The sequence below is a fragment of the Salmo salar genome, chromosome 03 (genome assembly GCF_965601325.2).
Source record: "Salmo salar chromosome 03, fSalSal1, whole genome shotgun sequence".
Classification (NCBI taxonomy): domain Eukaryota; kingdom Metazoa; phylum Chordata; class Actinopteri; order Salmoniformes; family Salmonidae; genus Salmo; species Salmo salar.
Genome location: NC_138293.1, coordinates 83,973,487 through 83,995,249, shown reverse-complemented (window position 1 = coordinate 83,995,249; position 21,763 = coordinate 83,973,487). Strand labels below are relative to the sequence as shown.

Sequence of the window (21,763 nt, the reverse complement as noted above, 5' to 3'; positions counted from 1 at the left end):
CTAGCCAGGGAGGTAACCGTGTGGTCGACCCCACTGTGTGGTTATGTTGCTTTCCGTTTGAGCCAGTCTGAACTGAAGAAGCATGTGTGCAGTCTGTTAACGTGTCTAGTTGGCGATGGGTTGTGGGTAAATTACCCTCCTGTAGTAACACGGTGCAGTCTATCATCAAGTAACTAATGCATGGATTTTTAAGATCAAAAAAATGTCAGTTGCTTGGCAAGTCATTAATCTTTCGAGAGTTGAGCATACAAGTGGATGTTGAAGCCAACATGGCCCTTTTCGTTTAAGAATGGTGTTTCTATCATGTTAAGTGGATATGCAAACTGTAAATCTGTACTAAAGAGTAATTTGCATAGTGAGTGAGGGAGAAACGTCACCTTGCAGATCTTTCTGTTTTGGTTACTGAAGCTGTTGGTGAAACTGAAAGCCTCATAGAAATCAGCTTGGGTTGGCTGACTGGTTATTCTCCTCTTCACGAAAGTAGATGTTGATATTTGGTTGAAATTGCATTTTCTAAATGTCTATCTTTTTTAGTTTTCTCTGACATTTGTTTCCACCGCCAGAGGTGTGCATGGTTTGATTTCTATGATGATTTCAGTTTGGAGGTTTGATTGGTTGTGGAGTGATTCTCACTTCTTAAGTTTACACCCACAAGATACAGTTAGTCTATATAAGGTCCTATGTTAGGCCCTAAATTCACTCTCAAACGTGGCTCATACTGCAGCCCTAGTGTTATCATAACCTAATTTACAATCCTGCTTCTCTTGTGGTTTAAACTTTATTTTTACATCCATTTGTTACAAAGGGATTTTGCACTGTATATGGATCACATTTAATTTCATTGTGTTTCTGTTGTCGTGTTTTCTTGTTTTCATCCTATAGGTGTTCATACACATGTTTTTGGCTGCCCCTCTTTCTGTTCCTGTTGCATGTGTTTACCTCTTGTTAGTTGCATGCACCGTCTGTCTGTCTCGACGCTGTCTGTCTGTCTCGACGCTGTCTGTCTGTCTCGACGCTGTCTGTCTGTCTAGACCAGGCCTGGGTAACTCCAGTCCTCAGGGGCCTGACTGGTGTCACATTTGTCCCCCATCCCTAGCAAACACAGCTGATTTAAACTAATTGCATTTTTAGCTGAAGATCATGATTATGTGATTATTGGAGTCAGGTGTGTTACCTGGGACTGAGGAAATAGTGTGACAGCAATCAGGCCCCTGAGGACTGGAGTTGCCCAGGCCTGGTCTAGACGCTGTCTGTCTCATCTTCCAATCGGCTTGCCTTGGTCTTCAGCTCACCACCGCCCCCCTATGGACGGCTATGCATAGGCTCCACTCAAATCAGCAGTCTGTTTTGAGCATTGGGAGGTATGGGAACTAGGCTAGTGCTTGGGGTTTGAGTGTGTGTGGTTTATGATGTGCAGGGTTTGGATAGCTCGTGGTGGCTCACCATTGGGAGGTATGGGAACTAGGCTAGTGCTTGGGGTTTGAGTGTGTGTGGTTTATGATGTGCAAGGTTTGGATGGCTCGTGGTGGCTCACCATTGCAGGGTTGACATTTCATTGTGCTTCTACACCTGCATTGCTTGCTGTTTGGGGTTTTAGGCTGGGTTTCTGTACAGCACTTTGACATATCAGCTGATGTAAGAAGGGCTTTATAAATAAATTAGATTTGTATATGCTTGTACAATAGAGTGTGTGTTGTGTGAAAGTGTAGATTACTGTATGTATTGGTATGGTTTGGGAGGGTTACAATGGTTCCTACTAAGTTTACAATGGCTTCTGGGGACCCAGGCATGCCTGTTAAAACACTATTGTGTTACATGCTAACTCCTGTTGAACCTTGGGAGAAGAGAATTAACGCACCAGAAATGGCATGCCACTAATACAGACGTTATTGAAGGCGGTCACACCACACTGACTAGCTGAGATACTATACAATTTAACACCTAATTGGATTGAATCTTCGCTGTTTTTGGTTTACCCCATATATAAAAAAAATATTTAATGTAGTGACTCAAAGTAGCCTATTTCAACAAATTTGGAGAGAACTGAATGTAAAGTATTTTCTAACCCTGTTTCTCCATCAGTCTTAAGATTGAAGCCTGTCTTTTATTTGGCTGGCATGTTGCCAACTCAGCCATCCCATTGGACAAGATTTTTTAGCTGCGAGGTGTGGTGTGTGACCAAGAGGCTGCGAGGTGTGGTGTGTGACCAAGAGGCTGCGAGGTGTGGTGTGTGACCAAGAGGCTGCGAGGTGTGGTGTGTGACCAAGAGGCTGCGAGGTGTGGTGTGTGACCAAGAGGCTGCGATGTGTGGTGTGTGACCAAGAGGCTGCGAGGTGTGGTGTGTGACCAAGAGGCTGCGAGGTGTGGTGTGTGACCAAGAGGCTGCGAGGTGTGGTGTGTGACCAAGAGGCTGCGAGGTGTGGTGTGTGACCAAGAGGCTGCGAGGTGTGGTGTGTGACCAAGAGGCTGCGAGGTGTGGTGTGTGACCAAGAGGCTGCGAGGTGTGGTGTGTGACCAAGAGGCTGCGAGGTGTGGTGTGTGACCAAGAGGCTGCGAGGTGTGGTGTGTGACCAAGAGGCTGCGAGGTGTGGTGTGTGACCAAGAGGCTGCGAGGTGTGGTGTGTGACCAAGAGGCTGCGAGGTGTGGTGTGAGTTCTGCGGTGGTGTCATGTCCCGGTGTGTGTGTGGGGTTGGCGTTGAACTGCCCTACTGTGTGCACGTGTGTGTGTGTACAAGGTTACATGATGTGGGCGCCTATCTGTTGGCTGACGAGGAGTGCAGTCTGATCCAGCAGGTTCACGCCATCAGTAATGTAGAGGAGTCTATCTACATGGAGTCTTCTGTCCAGCTCTATGGGCCCCAGGCCAGGTAAAACACAGCACGAGTCTTCTGTCTAGTCCTATGGGCCCCAGGCTAGTTAAAACACAGCATGGAGTCTTCTGTCTAGTCCTATGGGCCCCAGGCCAGGTAAAACACAGCATGGAGTCTTCTGTCTAGTCCTATGGGCCCCAGGCCAGGTAAAACACAGCATGGAGTCTTCTGTCTAGTCCTATGGGCCCCAGGCTAGTTAAAACACAGCATGGAGTCTTCTGTCCAGCCCTATGGGCCCCAGGCTAGTTAAAACACAGAATGGAGTCTTCTGTCTAGTCCTATGGGCCCCAGGCCAGGTAAAACACAACATGGAGTCTTCTGTCTAGTCCTATGGGCCCCAGGCCAGGTAAAACACAGCATGGAGTCTTCTGTCTAGTCCTATGGGCCCCAGGCCAGGTAAAACACAGCATGGAGTCTTCTGTCTAGTCCTATGGGCCCCAGGCCAGATAAAACACAGCATCTGACAGACTGGAGGCTAAGGGACAGCTGTTTGTCACTGGCTGGGTAGATGCAGGTATGGTGGACGTTGATGTGGCAACGGCAAGCACTGTTGGGGGAGGAGATTGCTGTAGCCTCCGTTATTATATGAAGAGGAGATTATAATGAAGGCTACAGACATAACGAGCTACACATCTACGTACTTTGGCCTCAACCTTTAATAAACAACAGCCTTTGATCTGTTTTCACCCAGTGTACCTGATGGAACTCACTGATTACCTTTTTAATTGGCATCTATCATTACTTTTGAAGGTACCGGTCGATGTCTTAGTCCTACAAATAGCTGGTTGGTCTGGTTTGTGTATTGGTGCTTGCTGAAGAAGCTCTGGGGTACATGTCATGGTTAAGCAGGATGGCAGTTGTCTATTTAATGGACTCTTCCTGCTAAACCTGCTTGAATGGGTTAGGGTTTCTGCTGCTGTGGGCGTCTGTCAGATATTAATGTGAAGATGAATGGATTGTTGAGCTGTGTGTGTGTGAGAGAGAGTGTGTGTGTGTGAGTGAGAGAGAGAATATGTTTGTGTGTGAGAGAGAGAATATGTTTGTGTGTGAGAGAGAGAATATGTGTGTGTGAGAGAGAGAATGTGTGTGTGAGAGAGAGAATGTGTGTGTGAGAGGGAGAGAATGTGAATGTGAACACAAGATTGTGTGTTTGGCCATTTATAAGTTAGAGCTTTCTGCTAACCTCTGCACTTCAGAAATTCCTCTCGCTTCTAGAGCCTCTCCTTCTCCCCCTCCCCTCTCCTTTCCCTCCCCTCTCCTTCTCCCCCTCCGCTCTCCTCCCCCTCCCCTCTCCTTTCCCTCCCCTCTCCTTCTCCCCCTCCGCTCTCCTCCCCCTCCCCTCTCCTTTCCCTCCCCTCCCCTCTCCTTTCCCTCCCCTCTCCTTCTCCCCCTCTCCTCTCCTTTCCCTCCCCTCTCCTTCTCCCCCTCCCCTCTCCTCTCCTTTCCCTCCCCTCTCCTTCTCCCCCTCCCCTCTCCTTTCCCTCCCCTCTCCTTCTCCCCCTCCCCTCTCCTTTCCCTCCCCTCTCCTTCTCCCCCTCTCCTTTCCCTCCCCTCTCCTTCTCCCCCTCCCCTCTCCTCCCCCTCCGCTCTCCTTTCCCTCCCCTCTCCTTCTCCCCCTCCGCTCTCCTTTCCCTCCCCTCTCCTTTCCCTCCCCTCTCCTTCTCCCCCTCCCCTCTCCTTTCCCTCCACTCTCCTTCTCCCCCTCCGCTCTCCTCCCCCTCCCCTCTCCTCCCCCTCCCCTCTCCTTTCCCTCCCCTCTCCTCCCCCTCTCCTTCTCCCCCTCCGCTCTCCTCCCCCTCCCCTCTCCTTCTCCCCCTCTCCTTTCCCTCACCTCTCCTCCTGCTCTCCTTCTCCCCCTCCCCTCTCCTTCTCCCCCTCCCCTCCCCTTTCCCTCCCTTCTCCTTCTCCTCCTCCCCTCTCCTTCTCCCCCTCCCCTCCCCTTTCCCTCCCCTCTCCTTCTCCCCCTCCCCTCTCCTTCTCCCCCTCCCTTCTCCTTCTCCTCCTCCCCTCTCCTTCTCCTCCTCCCCTCCCCTCCCCTCCCCTCCCCTCTCAGCCTCCTGTCTTCCCTCCATGTTGTTGTTTCATACTGTTAGTACTGTATGTTATAGCCAGGCCTTCTCCCCCTCCCCTCTCCTTCTCCCCCTCCCCTCCCCTCTCAGCCTCCTGTCTTCCCTCCATGTTGTTGTTTCATACTGTTAGTACTGTATGTTATAGCCAGGCCTTCTCCTCCCCCTCCCCTCTCCTTCTCCCCCTCCCCTCCCCTCCCCTCTCAGCCTCCTGTCTTCCCTCCATGTTGTTGTTTCATACTGTTAGTACTGTATGTTATAGCCAGGCTCCATGTTGTTGTTTCATACTGTTAGTACTGTATGTTATAGCCAGGCTTGTGCTCAGAGGACCTAGAAACTGAGGCACTATATTCAATCAGTACAGTCAAAATGCTTGTTCATTTCCACCTCGTGTACCTATTGAATGTGACCCGGACTTAGGGCTTTTCTCTTGTTTCTGTTTCCCTAGCAGAACCTCCTCCCCATCCCTCACGCTTTCTGTCCATAGCCCCACCTTTACTTTCCTCGCCTTTTGGCTTTCACCCAATATATAGTAGTTATTGTCAGATTGACCAAACAAATCTAATGTTCCAGTAACAGCCACTCACATGTTAGTGTTATGCGGTACTGCTCGCATCACAGTCTTAGCCTGGGTAAACTAGCCTGAACGCTGAACTCCCCTTTCTAGGGAAGTGAACCAATGGTGAGCGCAGCGTTCAGTCTGGTTTAACCAGGCTATCACAGACTAGCTCATTTTCAGAAGACATCCTAGTTAAACATGATATACTGTCTTCTGAAAATGAGCTAGTCTGTGATAATATATCATGTTTAAACAGGCTAACTCATTTTCGGAAGACAGTATATCATGTAAAGAGGTTGTATTGGTACTATCGAACAGTTTGACTGTACTTCTGTTTTTGTAGAGATTTGTTTAGGAAGCTCAGAGAACATGACTTTGGTTTGTCATTTGTCAACATGTCCTCATGTGATTTGGAAACGAGGCTGTATTGTTGTATTCATTTCTTTATCCCCCCACTCTCTCTCTCTTTCTCTCCCCTCTTCTCAGGCACATGGCTCAGGCAGACCTGAAGAGCTGTACGTTTTGGCTAAGGGCAAGCGTGGGGGCAACCGTGTTTGCAGTCCTGGGCTTCGCTATGTACAGAGCTATCCTCAAACAACGATGATCTGGACAGACACAGGATGCATGAGATGACCCGCCCCCCACCGCCTAGTCTCTGCCCTTTGACCCCTCACCCCCTCCCTGAAAGAAAACATGACCTCCAACATCCCACAATCCTCTGCCCCCCTTCCCCAAAAAAGAGAGAACTACTGAATGAAATGGAACTTCCAGCCCATCTGAACCACCCTGATCCCACATCCACCCTACCGGAGAGGGAACAAACCAGAGAAACCATAGATTGATTTTATATATTTAAAACAGAGAGAAAAACGAGTCATCTTTTGCAAACAGTTTTTTGTTTTCTTGGGGGTTTTCTTTGGGGGAAAAAATGTCACCACAAACTCACATTGTGTATATTGAACACCATCTAATCAATCTACTGCAGGCATTCTGGTATCGTGTGATCTGGTCTAGTCTTGGGGTTTTTCTTCTCCAGGTCAGACAGTAGTAGTTGCTGGTTGTTTTTAAATCTGTGTAGAACCCAGCCTTTTTTCTCAGGTCAGTATTATAGCTGGTTTGACCCCCAGAGCCCGAGAAAGCAAAGAAGGCAGCCGCATACAACTCACTACAAAAGGGACTGAAAATATTTGTTTATAGAAGTGTGTGTATATATAAATATATATATTTGCTCGGGTACTTAGAGAAATACCCAACCAGATTACGGTGTGAATAAAGCATTCAGCTCTGTAACACCTCAACAGTGAATAAAGCATTCAGCTCTGTAACACCTCAACAGTGAGCCTACAGGAAGAGCTGCAAAGTCAAAGCCATTTTTAACGTTGAAAAGGTCATGGGTTTCGTGCACGTGTTTCAATTGCTATTAATTTATTAACCTGTTTTCTTTGGTTTATCTGTTTGGAATGGTTTGTTCAGCATTGCATGAAACAGACACACTTCAAGAGGATAATGCATTCATTTTCCATGTGTTTTTGTACATCTAGTATTATCAAAGCCGTTAATAATGACATCCATCATTCACTTACTCTGAAAGACAAAAGACTACAACATTACCATGACTGTATCTGCTTCTTCCTCGACTTGTTTTATTTTCCTGTTTTAAAATAGCTTTTTTCCTTTCATATTCTGATTTGTATTTTTATGTTCCACTATTATGCCTACAGATGACACTGTTATTAACAGCCAGGCAGTGCACCTCTGACTCCCTCCTTGAACCATGGACGGAACTGTTTATTCTCATTGACTTTTCCAACATTTACAATAAAGAACTGTGTGATCTGATACAGGTGTCTGCAATATGATTTGATCCATTCATATAACATGCATATTATCCCCCTCAAACTATTCCCTGTCTTTTAGCAGAGTGTCAGAACAGTCATCTGATTTCTTAATCCACCGTACTTACATTTTCATTGTACAACATGTCACTTAAAGTGTAGGCTGCTTTTACTAACATTGAATCCGTTGAAGAATAATGTACTCTTCATTGAGCTCAAAATTCTCAGTGGACAAACACCTAAAATGTGGGTACATATAACGGCTAGGCAGGCGCGTATAGTTCAACACACACATAGTCAACATCAACTTCATATCCCATACGTTTCTATACCGAGTGACTGCAAACAAGGGACAAACAAGCATTATGTGGGTCAGAATGGAGAAGTGGGTCAGAATGGAGACGTGGGTCAGAATGGAGACGTGGGTCAGAATGGAGAAGTGGGTCAGAATGGAGAAGTGGGTCAGAATGGAGAAGTGGGTCAGAATGGAGACGTGGGTCAGAATGGAGACGTGGGTCAGAATGGAGACGTGGGTCAGAATGGAGACGTGGGTCAGAATGGAGAAGTGGGTCAGAATGGAGACGTGGGTCAGAATGGAGAAGTGGGTCAGAATGGAGAAGTGGGTCAGAATGGAGAAGTGGGTCAGAATGGAGACGTGGGTCAGAATGGAGACGTGGGTCAGAATGGAGAAGTGGGCAGGTGATGGAGCCAGTGATGTCCCAGTTGTCAGTGAAAGGGGGAAGTCACCCATCGACTAGTGATACTGAACAAGAACTAATAACAGGATTTAGTATAAGTGTTAACTTCTGAAGCGATGTCAACGGACAGGCAACAGCTGCTTTTCGAGGGCTTCTTGAAGAAATGGAAAGATACAATGGTAAGACAAAACTCTCAAATATGTAGAAAAACTTGTCACATTATCAGCTCAATTACTGGACTCAGTTTACTTGGTAGTTGTTGGGGAATTGTTAGATGACTTGTTAGATATTACTGCACTGTCGGAACTAGAAGCACAAGCATTTCGCTCCACTCAAATTAACATCTGCTAACCATGTGTATGTGACCAATAACATTTGATTTGTTGATGAATACTTTACAAGTGACCACATTTCCAATATTTTTGTAAACTGCTTTCTATTTATGCCAATATATTCCATACTACTGTGTTTTACTCTGTTATTGCCAGTCAGTCATTGTTTGTATCCAGAATCAGGTCTTCACTATCTGGAGGGACACTGAGTCTGTAGGGACACTGAGTCTGGAGGGACACTGAGTCTGGAGGAACACTGAGTCTGTGTTTTTTCTCTTTTAGAAGTGGTCAACCTATTGGTTCAGGCTCCAAAACACAACATTATTCTTCTACACTAAGAAACATGGGAGTGCTGTGAGTATCCCTCAGCTGTGAGAAGTCCTTCAGCGTTTTCAGGGGAAGTTGAATGTTATTTACACTGTTCAAAGTAGTAATAGTCTTATGGTCTTCTCTGTCCCCTACAGTCACACCTAAGAGGCCTGTACTACATCTACACTGTAAGTCAAACTGCTTTTATTTCATTTGGTCGGAAAGCCTTCATGGTCCTTCTAGCCAGACAGACAGGAACAATTGCCCTGGACTTTATTATACTTTTCCTTGTGTTCAATGAGCATTACCCACTATTCCATATGCCCTAGTTACAGCTGCTTAATAGTATACTATTTACAAGTATGTATAGCACTTTATGTGTGAAATAGAAGTGTTGTTGTTGGGTCAGGTGCAGTCCGTGCGTGAGATCCATAGGGAGAAGCGTAAGCACTACGTGTTTGAAATCACCATGAAGAATGGGAAGAGGAAAGTACTGGTGAGTCACACAGACAGCTCCACTCCCACTTCAGGTGTACAGAACAGTGTGGTGTGGGCTGTACAGGCTGCCCTGTTGTTTCAGGATGTGGTCTGTTACCAGTGTCACTACAGAACCGTGTGGGCGCCGATGCCTGTGTAGGTTTAACATGTAGTTTCAGGATGTGGTCTGTTACCAGTGTCACTACAGAACCGTGTGGGCGCCGATGCCTGTGTAGGTTTAACATGTAGTTTCAGGATGTGGTCTGTTACCAGTGTCACTACAGAACCCTGTGGGCGCCGATGCCTGTGTAGGTTTAACATGTAGTTTCAGGATGTGGTCTGTTACCAGTGTCACTACAGAACCGTGTGGGCGCCGATGCCTGTGTAGGTTTAACATGTAGTTTCAGGATGTGGTCTGTTACCAGTGTCACTACAGAACCCTGTGGGCGCCGATGCCTGTGTAGGTTTAACATGTAGTTTCAGGATGTGGTCTGTTACCAGTGTCACTACAGAACCGTGTGGGCGCCGATGCCTGTGTAGGTTTAACATGTAGTTTCAGGATGTGGTCTGTTACCAGTGTCACTACAGAACCGTGTGGGCGCCGATGCCTGTGTAGGTTTAACATGTAGTTTCAGGATGTGGTCTGTTACCAGTGTCACTACAGAACCGTGTGGGCGCCGATGCCTGTGTAGGTTTAACATGTAGTTTCAGGATGTGGTCTGTTACCAGTGTCACTACAGAACCGTGTGGGCGCCGATGCCTGTGTAGGTTTAACATGTAGTTTCAGGATGTGGTCTGTTACCAGTGTCACTACAGAACCGTGTGGGCGCCGATGCCTGTGTAGGTTTAACATGTAGTTTCAGGATGTGGTCTGTTACCAGTGTCACTACAGAACCGTGTGGGCGCCGATGCCTGTGTAGGTTTAACATGTTGTTTCAGGATGTGGTCTGTTACCAGTGTCACTACAGAACCGTGTGGGCGCCGATGCCTGTGTAGGTTTAACATGTAGTTTCAGGATGTGGTCTGTTACCAGTGTCACTACAGAACCGTGTGGGCGCCGATGCCTGTGTAGGTTTAACATGTAGTTTCAGGATGTGGTCTGTTACCAGTGTCACTACAGAACCCTGTGGGCGCCGATGCCTGTGTAGGTTTAACATGTAGTTTCAGGATGTGGTCTGTTACCAGTGTCACTACAGAACCCTGTGGGCGCCGATGCCTGTGTAGGTTTAACATGTAGTTTCAGGATGTGGTCTGTTACCAGTGTCACTACAGAACCCTGTGGGCGCCGATGCCTGTGTAGGTTTAACATGTAGTTTCAGGATGTGGTCTGTTACCAGTGTCACTACAGAACCCTGTGGGCGCCGATGCCTGTGTAGGTTTAACATGTAGTTTCAGGATGTGGTCTGTTACCAGTGTCACTACAGAACCCTGTGGGCGCCGATGCCTGTGTAGGTTTAACATGTGGTTTCAGGATGTGGTCTGTTACTGTTACTTCATACTGACTGGTGGGAATTTCCCAAATGAAAGTACCAGGTGAAGAAGCTGTCTATTGTTCAGAAAGATCAATTCAACTGTATTCAAATCTTTTATCAGCTGTTTACATTTTAGTCATTTAGCAGACACTCTTATCCAGAGCCATTAGGGTTTGGTGCTTTGCACCTAGGTTTTGCACCTAGTCAGCTTGGGGAATAGAACCAGAGACCTTTTGGTTATTGACCCAATGCTCTTAACCACTAGGCTAACTGCTGCTCAGCTGTGTGCTACAGTACTTGGATTGCTTAAAGTAATTTAACACTTCCTCTAACAACTAAGGATGATCTTTTTAACTCAGACTGTAACAATGTACTAAATTCATCCCTGCTACCCCCTGACCATGTGTCTGTAGGCTGTAGAGACAGCTGGTCTGAGGAGGGAGTGGATTGGCCAGCTGTGGAGGGCCATGCATCTCTCAGGCCCAGGGGGCACAGACCCAGGCTACATACGGTAACAGGAAGCTCAGGATTATTGAAACACTACTGCACTGTTTGTCATTACATTACACTGTAGTAATTTATCAGGAGCTCATATCTAGAATGACTTCCAAAAAGTTAATTCAAATGAGGCTAAATAACCTATGAGCATCGTAAGATAAACCTCCAAAAATAACTGTTTGTAACAATCACAGTGCTAGAGTAGATGAAATCTGTGCAGGTGTATTTGAAGCATGAAACTACTATATAGATATGGGAGGATTGGCTATGCGGACAGCACAGGAGGTTGGTGCCACCTTCATTGTGGAGGACGGGCTTGTGGTAATGGCCGGAGTGGAATGGTATCAAACACATGGTTTCTATGTGTTTGATGCCATTCCATGAGCGCCGTTCCAGCCATTATTATGAGCCGTCCTCCCCTCAGCAGCCTCCAGTGGCAGACAGAGCCTAAGCAACAGCTGTCTAAGATAATGCTTTATGTATCCCTGGTGAGCATTTTAGTGCTTTGAAGGGCATTATCTGCCAAAATGTTGGTTTAATAAAATATAGTGGGAAACATTAGTTTTACTTCAGTCCATTTGAGGGTTGCCTGTCTGTCTGTTTTGTCTCCAGACAGCAGGACGTGAGGTCTGATGACCTGAAGGTCAGAGGTCGCTTCAGCACCTATAACAGCTCAGAATGTGACAGCATGATGGAACCACTGGGGGTTCATCGACCCCTCTCTGCACCCCTCAACCCCTCACCCCTGACCAAGACCTAGACCGGGGGACAGGAGTACCCACTGCCTCTCAGGCCCCCTCACCCCTGACCAAGACCTAGACCAGGGGGACAGGAGTACCCACTGCCTCTCAGGCCCCCTCACCCCTGACCAAGACCTAGACCAGGGAAACAGGAGTACCCACTGCCTCTCAGGCCTCCTCACCCCTGACCAAGACCTAGACCAGGGAGACAGGAGTACCCACTGTCTCTCTGGCCCCCTCACCCCTGACCAAAATCTGGTCAGGGCTACCCTCTCTCTCTCCCTCTCTGACGAGCTCAGTAGTGAGGAAGCCATATGCCAGAGCACCATCTCACATTGTAAGTAGAGCATCAATGGGGTGCTAAATCCTCTGTAAACTCAGCAAAACTTAAGTGTGGAAATATGTTTGTTTTTTCATTCACATTTGCTGTGCCAAGCAGTTGGAGGGGATCAACGGTTTAGTTGTCTAGTGGAAAGAGGAAATGGGCACATTGTGGCATTTAATGCTTTGGTGGTGAGGTGGGGAGCCAAGCTGTATCTTCAGCTCTGAAATACGGCAACATCTTTTCACTGTCATTTCAGATGGAGAGGAGGATGAGGACAGTGTCCATAGATTTAGAAGGAGATGTGAGGAGGAGAGAGATGAAGAAGAGGAGGAAGAGTGTAAGGAGGAAGAGGATCAGTATGATATTCTACCAGCCCCCCGGAACTGTGAGTACTACCCTCATGGTCACATCAGTGTGTCATTATATGTCGTAAATCAATAAATTACCAATCATAAATGTCATAAATTCTTCCATTATGGAGACCACTATATATGATACAAAATACCAGTAGATATCATATTACATGTTAATGACTTATGTTAATTGTCTGTGTTTGATAAATGACCAAAAACCTACCTGCTATTTCCTCTGTAGCTGAGTATCACATCAACCAATCAGATGAAGACTTGACTGATGGAGAGGACCTCTATGACTTCCCACTGTCCAATAGCAGGGCAAGTGACCGCCAAGGTGAGATTATGAAAATGTTTATTTTTCAATGTATTGGATTTTAAATTAATTCAATATTTTTCATTTGTTTATCCACAAATTAAAGTGTATTTTGGTTTATTTTCATGTTCTATCTCAGATTATAGCGAGATGACAGAGAGCATCTATGACGTCCCCAGTTCCCTAATGAGGAAAATGTCTGAACACACACTTGGTGAGTGTGACAGCAGCGTTCTAGTTCTTATTCCCTTTTCATACATTTCTGTTTGCTGCTAATTCTATATAGACACAAATGTAAGGGCCCTTTCAATCTATATCCTTGAATAGCACGGTGTAAAGGTCATTTACGATTTGATTTATTTATTTATCCTTTATTTAACTAGGCAAGTCAGTTAAGAACAAATTCTTATTTACAATGACGGCCTACCCCGGCCAAACCCAGACGACACTGGGCCAATTGTACGCCGCCCTATGGGACTCCCAATCACAGCCGGATGTGATGCAGCCTGGATTCGAACCAAGGACTTCAGTGACGCCTCTTGCACTGAGATGCAGTGCCTTAGACAGTTGAGCCGACATATGCAGCGTTTACCGTGAATGCAGTCTCCGCTAAGAAAGAAACATTGCCTTTAAATGTAAATCACGCTGTAAGGCTGAACTTCCGCGATACGGATTGAATAGAGCCCTAACATATCCTGAGAATGGTATACTTTTATTTAAAGGAATGTGTAGAACCAGAAGCAAAGTAGACACTATTTCCCCCCATCTACCCCATGCAAATCCTAACCAGACACATCATCAGTAGTAACAAAAACACGCACATCTTTATCCCTTACTCTCATAGCAGAGCCTTACCCTGGAGGTGAGATACTGGTGGAGGACAGGGGCCTCCTGGATGACATGATGGCCGGTCTGGGTGGAGGGACGGTGGGCTGGATAACAGGTGCTTCTACTGGCTCTGTGGAGCCCTACGGGCTGGCTCATCATGGCTCTTAGGACTGGTATATAGTATAGACTCTGGATAATAGAGACTGAATGAGTTTTCCTCATTCAAATTGTTCTATAAAGCTTGACACATTCTGTTAGAGATTTAAATATGTTTACATTTTATGAAAAAAATCTAATTTGTCATGATATTCTATTGATATTCTATTCTATTCTCTTTTAATACAATCTACTGTCAATGAAATATCATATTAAATAACTAACTTTATACTGTCAAAGTGTTCCACTTAGTATATAATGTCAGGAGAGAGGTACTATAGTATTCAGTCAGACACTATCCTTTTTTAGGAGGTAGATCAGCTTTAATATTGCAGATAGATTGTGGCTTCTATCAATGTAATTGTCACGTCCTGACCAGTAAAGGGGTCTATTTGTTATTGTAGTTTGGTCAGGACGTGGCAGAGGGTATTTGTTTTCATGGTTTTGTGTATGTGTTTAGATAGAGGGCTCCGGGCAGCCGAGCGGAAATGGAGGAAAACTCGCCTCCCTGCGGACCTGGCATCCTTTCACTCCCTCCTCTCTACATTTTCCTCTTCTGTCTCTGCTGCTAAAGCCACTTTCTACCACTCTAAACTCCAAGCATCTGCCTCTAACCCTAGGAAGCTCTTTGCTACCTTCTCCTCCCTCCTGAATCCTCCTCCCCCTCCCCCCCCCCCCCCCCTCCCTCTCTGCGGATGACTTCGTCAACCATTTTGAAAAGAAGGTTGACGACATCCGATCCTCGTTTGCTAAGTCAAACGACACTGCTGGTCCTGCTCACACTGCCCTACCCTGTGCTTTGACCTCTTTCTCCCCTCTCTCTCCAGATGAAATCTCGCGTCTTGTGACGGCCGGCCGCCCAACAACCTGCCCACTTGACCCTATCCCCCCCTCTCTTCTCCAGACCATTTCCGGAGACCTTCTCACCTCGCTCATCAACGCATCCTTGACCGCTGGCTACGTCCCTTCCGTCTTCAAGAGAGCGAGAGTTGCACCCCTTCTGAAAAAACCTACACTCGATCCCTCCGATGTCAACAACTACAGACCAGTATCCCTTCTTTCCTTTCTCTCCAAAACTCTTGAACGCGCCGTCCTTGGCCAGCTCTCTTGCTATCTCTCTCAGAATGACCTTCTTGATCCTAATCAGTCAGGTTTCAAGACTGGGCATTCAACTGAGACTGCTCTTCTCTGTGTCACGGAGGCTCTCCGCACTGCTAAAGCTAACTCTCTCTCCTCTGCTCTCATCCTTCTAGACCTATCTGCTGCCTTTGATACCGTGAACCATCAGATCCTCCTCTCCACCCTCTCCGAGCTGGGCATCTCCGGCACCGCGCACGCTTGGATTGCGTCCTACCTGACAGGTCGCTCCTACCAGGTGGCGTGGCGAGAATCTGTCTCCGCACCACGTGCTCTCACCACTGGTGTCCCCCAGGGCTCTGTTCTTGGCCCACTCCTATTCTCGCTATACACCAAGTCACTTGGCTCTGTCATATCCTCACATGGTCTCTCATATCATTGCTATGCAGATGACACACAATTAATCTTCTCCTTTCCCCCTTCTGACAACCAGGTGGCGAATCGCATCTCTGCATGTCTGGCAGACATATCAGTGTGGATGACGGATCACCACCTCAAGCTGAACCTCGGCAAGACGGAGCTGCTCTTCCTCCCGGGGAAGGACTGCCCGTTCCATGATCTCGCCATCACGGTTGACAACTCCCTTGTGTCCTCCTCCCAGAGTGCTAAGAGCCTTGGCGTGACCCTGGACAACACCCTGTCGTTCTCCACCAACATCAAGGCGGTGACCCGATCCTGTAGGTTCATGCTCTACAACATTCGCAGAGTACGACCCTGCCTCACACAGGAAGCGGCGCAGGTCCTAATCCAGGCACTTGTCATCTCCCGTCTGGATTATTGCAACTCGCTGTTGGCTGGGCTCCCTGCCTGTGCCATTAAACCCCTACAACTCATCCAGAACGCCGCAGCCCGTCTGGTGTTCAACCTTCCCAAGTTCTCTCACGTCACCCCGCTCCTCCGCTCTCTCCACTGGCTTCCAGTCGAAGCTCGCATCCGCTACAAGACCATGGTGCTTGCCTACGGAGCTGTGAGGGGAACGGCACCTCCGTACCTTCAGGCTCTGATCAGGCCCTACACCCAAACAAGGGCACTCCGTTCATCCACCTCTGGCCTGCTCGCCTCCCTACCTCTGAGGAAGCACAGTTCCCGCTCAGCCCAGTCAAAACTGTTCGCTGCTCTGGCACCCCAATGGTGGAACAAGCTCCCTCACGACGCCAGGACAGCGGAGTCAATCACCACCTTCCGGAGACACCTGAAACCCCACCTCTTCAAGGAATACCTGGGATAGGATAAAGTAATCCTTCTAACCCCCCCCTTAAAAGATTTAGATGCACTATTGTAAAGTGGTTGTTCCACTGGATATTATAGGTGAATGCACCAATTTGTAAGTCGCTCTGGATAAGAGCGTCTGCTAAATGACTAAAATGTAAAATGTAAATGTAAATATTTTGTGTAGAGTGTTTCTGAGGTTTATTGGTGTAAGTGTCGATGTAGAGGGGGTAGTTGATTTAGGTGGTTCGGGGTGTGTGTGTATTGTAGAGGGGTATTTGATTTATGTGTTCCGGGGTGTTGGGTATGTTCTTGTGTTTGTATTTCTAAGGGGCTGTTCTAGTTTTGTATTTCTGGTTTGGCCTGGTATGACTCTCAATCAGGAACAGCTGTACATCGTTGTTGTTGATTGAGAGTCGTACTTAGGGAGCCTGTTTTCACCTGTCACTTTGTGGGAGGTTATTTCCGTGTTTAGCTTTGTGCCTTACTGGCCTGTTATTCGTCGTTGTGTTTTGTATACGTGTTTGTTTTGGTTTCCCTTCTTTGTCCAAATAAAAGAAGATGAGTGTACATATACCCGCTGCGTTTTGGTCTCAACCCTACGACTACCGTGACAGTAATTGTCTGCATCATTTCCAATCTCCCATGTATTTTTTTTGTAAATATATACAATATATTATTTTAAATATATCTATTTTTAAAATATATTTTGCTTCTTTATTATTTTCCCCTAACCCTACCACCCCTTCCATACTTGGAGTAAACAAATGAAATATATTTTCCTTCTTTATTATTTTTCCCTAACCCTACCGACCCTTCCCTACTTGGAGTAAACAAATTAAATATATTTTCCTTCTTTATTATTTTACCCTAACCCTACCGCCCCTTCCTTACTTGGAGTAAACAAATTAAATATATTTTCCTTCTTTATTATTTTCCCCTTACCCAACAATTCTTAGGCTTCCACTTCCAGGTTATACATACTACATACATTTTAACGGAAAATATATTTTACATTAGTTATCTTCTGTTTGTTTTTAGTCCCAGCCTTTAGCTACCCTCAACCCCTCCCATCTATCTCTGAAGACCATCCAAAGACCGACCGATTAAAAAAATATATATATATATTTAACCAGGTAGGCTAGTTGAGAACAAGTTCTCATTTGCAACTGTGACCTGGCCAAGATAAAGCAAAGCAGTTCGACACATACAACAACACAGAGTTATGCATGGAATAAACAAACATAAAATCAATAATACAGTAATACAATACATTTCTGGCTGCCATATATTTTTCAACTGTGCTGTGATGTTTCACAGAAGTTCTGAACCTTTCTATTCTCATAGTTTATACAGATTGTAAATTAAAGATAAACACCTTTGCTAAGAGTATTATTATACTATTGATCGATCGACTATGACTTTTCAAATCACCCAGCAGAGCTATTTGCAGAGTTAGCTCCAAGTAAATTTAGCAATTTTTCTGCCATTTCTGAACCTGCGACCAAAAACAACCTACATATGGACAGCACCAAAACAAATGATCCAATTATTCTGTCTCTTTGCAGCAAAATCTGCAAAGCTGGGATGGTTGTATCCCCCATATATATAAAATTCTGTTGGTTGCAAGAATGTTATAGAATATTTTAAATGGAAAAACTCCGGCGTCGTTTTTTGGTCCTTAAATGAAACTGGTATACTTTGTTATTTATCACATTTTTCTTTAGAAAAATGGTGGTATTTAATGCAAGGCCGACAGACAAGTTCCTTACCTTCTCCCCTTTCCACTTGCCTCCTCCATTTTTGCAGTAATGCTGCAATCAGTTGGTTGTAATTTTGGATAGAGCAGACATTTCCATATATTTTTGTTAACTGCATGTATGAAATAACTCCACCAGTCCTATTTCTGATATAATTTACAAAGATTATATTGTATTTTTTTTTAATCAATTAGTATATTTGATTTCAACCATAATATTTGTTCTAATATTTGTTCTGTCTTTTCTGGTGGATTAAACTGAAATTGCAACCAGCTTTCTATTGCTTGTTTTAAAAATAGCGATATTTTGGAGATTATTTCATTTTCAAATAACCGAAAGTGAGAGGTTGTAATCTGAATGAAGGGAAAAAGGCCATTCTTGAAGACGGGGTGATTCACTCTTACTAATCTACTAGAGCAGGTATTCTCAAACTGGGGTACTACGCGCAATGCTGTCGGGGGTACACCAAATAAAAATGTGATTCACATAATTTTGTAAAACATTTTTTTATTATAATTACTATTTTTTATTTTATTTTTTATTCACATTTTCAAACAGTCCATTTAGTAAGGCCCGCGTCCACAGAGACACATACCACCAGTTACTACCAGCAGTACTACACCTGTCGACGACACAAGTTGTTCTGCTTCCACGAGCACATCCAATGCTAGCATCAGTAATTCTACATTTGTGGTTAGCCCAGCGAGCATGGACACTGACAATTGTGAATCTGATGCAGCCGAAGAGCTACTGCCCCCTTACTCAGGAAAGCACTGAACAACAGACAGGGACGGTGGACCATCGAAGAGGTGAAAATATGATGAGAACTACATTGATTTGGGGTTCACTTATAATGGGAGTAGTGCCTTTCCTCAGCCACAGTGTGTTATATGTGCAAAAGTACTATCTAACAACTAGATGAAACCTTCACTCTTGCGCAGACATTTAGAAACAAAACATGCCAACTTGAAAAATAAGCCACAAGAGTTTTTTGTCTGAGAATTAAGACGACTTTCGAGTAGTAAGACATGTATAAAAGCGTCTTATATGGTGAGCTACCGAGTGGCTAGGACAGGCAAGCCCCATACTATTGTGGAGGACTTAATGGGACAATGCTGGGTGGAAAAACTAAACATACAATACTTCATCAAACAACACTGTTTCACGATGCATCAGTGACAGGGCAGGAGATGTTTTGAAACAATTACTGCTTCGCATACAAGCCAGTGAATTCTATGCGTTACAGCTGGATGAGTCAACAGACGTGGCGGGCCTTGCACAGCTCCTGGTATATGTCTGTTACATTTATGGGGGGTCAATTAAGGAAGACATCCTCTTCTGCAAACCACTGGAAACCAGGACAACAGGAGAGGATATTTTTAAAGTACTGGACAGCTTTGTGACATCAAATGGACTTTGGTGGTCAAGATGTGTTGGTATCTGTACTGATGGAGCAAAAGCCATGACAGGGAGACATAGTGGAGTGGTGACGCACGTGCAAGCAGTTGCTCCCGTCGCCACTTGGGTACACTGCAGCATCCACCGAGAGGCTCTTGCTGCCAAGGGAATAACTGACAGCTTGAAAGACGTTTTGGACACTACAGTGAAAATGGTTAACTTTGTTAAAGCAAGGCCCCTGAACTCTCATGTATTTTCTGCATTATGCAATGATATGGGCAGCGACCATGTAACGCTTTTACAACATACAGAAATGCTCTGGTTATCAAGGGGCAAAGTATTGACACATTTCTTTAATTGAGAGAAGAGCTTAAAGTTTTCTTTACTGACCATTTTCACTTGTCTGACCACATAATGACAAGTTTCTCACATGACTGGCCTACCTGGGTGATGTTTTTTTACGCCTGAATGATCTGAATCTAGGATTACAGGGACTCTCCACAACTATAATCAATGTGTGAGGCTATAATTAAGAAGTTGGAGCTCTTCTCTGTCTGCATTAACAAGGACAACACACAGGTCTTTCCATCATTGTATGATTTTTTTGTGTGCAAATGAACTCAAGCTTACAGACAATGTCAAATGTGATATAGCGAAGCACCTGAGTGAGTTGGGTGCGCAATTACGCAGGTACTTTCCCGAAACGGATGACTCAAACAACTGGATTCGTTATCCCTTTCATTGCCCTGCCTCCAGTCCACTTACCGATATCTGAACAAGAGAGCCTCATCACAATTGCAACAAGCAGTTCTGTGAAAATGTAATTTAATCAGAAGCCACTGCCAGATTTCTGGACTGGGCTGTGCTCAGAGTATCCTCCCTTGGCAAATCACGCTGTTAAGACACTGATGCCCTTTTCAACCACGTATCTATGTGAGAGTGGATTCTCAGCCCTCACTAGCATGAAAACTAAATACAGGAACAGACTGTGTGTGGAAAATCATTTAAGACTGAGACTCTCTCCACAACCCAACATTGCAGAGTTATGTGCATCCTTTCAAGCACATACATCTCATTAACCTGTGGTGAGTTATTCACAAATTTCGATTAACAAATAAGGTTTTATATGTAAGATGGCTAAATAAAGAGCAAAATGATTGATTATTATTATTTGTTCCCTGGTCCTATAAGAGTGATTTGTCACTTCCCACGAGCCGGGTTGTGACAAAAACTCACACTCATTCTTATCCTTAATAAATGTATTGTATAGTGTGTGTGTGGCAGGCTTACAATGATGGCAAAAAAGTGCGCTGACCCTGGAGGGGGTACACAGCTGGAGGTTGAATGTGTGAAGGGGTACGGGACTATAAAAAGTTTGGGAACCACTGTACTAGAGAACCAGTTCGGATTGAAGTATAGTTGTTGTACGATTGAAGCCTTTAGTGAGGTCTAATGCTTTAATATTTAATCACTTCTGCCCGTACAAATTCATATAAATCAGATCACATATTCATGATTCAGTCCACACAGAGGATTCACATGACTATTTATACAAGTCAAACCACAGATCAACATGATAGACTCCACATTAATAGACATTAAATTGTACAGGAGATTTAAATGCACAGTTAAAAGGTTGTATGATCAGTAATCATTGTCCACTACAATAGCTCACCGACTAACATGTCACTTGGTTCACAGTTTAAAGGACACACCTTCACAGACAATATTGCTTCATTTTCACCATGATATACTTTTAGAGATGTAGACACATTGATAGGAAAACAGAACCTACGTAGTTGCTGTCATACAGGCACAATAAATCATGTGGGTTATTTAGCCCTGAACATACCATCATTACAACAGGGCTGGTGAAGAGTTGTGAAGGTCATAATTTAACATACAGTGACAGTAGATCACAGGAGGTTGGTGGCGCCTTAATTTGGGAGGACGGGCTCATGGTAATGGCTGGAGAGGAAAGGGTGGAATGGTATCAAACACATGGTTTCCATGTGTTTGATTCCATTCACTCCGTTCTGGCTATTATTATGATGAGCCGTCCTCCCCTCAGCAGCCTCCTGTGAAGTAGATATACAACATGTTGGCCTCTACAACACTGTAATATTCCCTACTGAGGAATGTAAGGATTAACCACATTAACGAGTATCTTTAGATAAGACGAAGACTACAGTCAGCAACAGAAATACAGAAACAAGCAGCGCATGAATTTAGTCATTTAGCAGAAGCTCTTATCCAGAGTGACTTACAGTAGCGAGTGCATACATTTTCGTACTGGTCCCCCGTGGGAATCGAACCCACAACCCTGGTGTTGCAAGCGCCGTGCTCTACCAACTGAGCAACATGGGAATATTGGTGTTATTTTATAGCTATTTTTTTTACTGGTGAAATCGAGTAAGTAACAAA

The 21,763-nt window shown here is 45.2% G+C and overlaps 1 protein-coding gene across 2 annotated transcripts in view; it reads left to right on the top strand.

Moving 5' to 3' along the window:
• The window catches only part of LOC106601792 (mitochondrial Rho GTPase 1-A), a 43,858-nt gene extending 36,523 nt beyond the window's left edge, over nucleotides 1-7,335 (top strand). The window contains exons 19-20 of one of the 2 annotated variants that reach the window (XM_045715590.2): nucleotides 2,737-2,868; nucleotides 5,983-7,335. In XM_045715590.2, the coding sequence (XP_045571546.1) occupies nucleotides 2,737-2,868; nucleotides 5,983-6,100 (250 nt within the window). In that variant the 3' untranslated portion in view covers nucleotides 6,101-7,335. The remainder of the gene's footprint in view (nucleotides 1-2,736; nucleotides 2,869-5,982) is intronic. The other variant, XM_045715592.2, reaches the window with a different exon arrangement.
• Nucleotides 7,336-21,763: the final 14,428 nt, after the last annotated feature.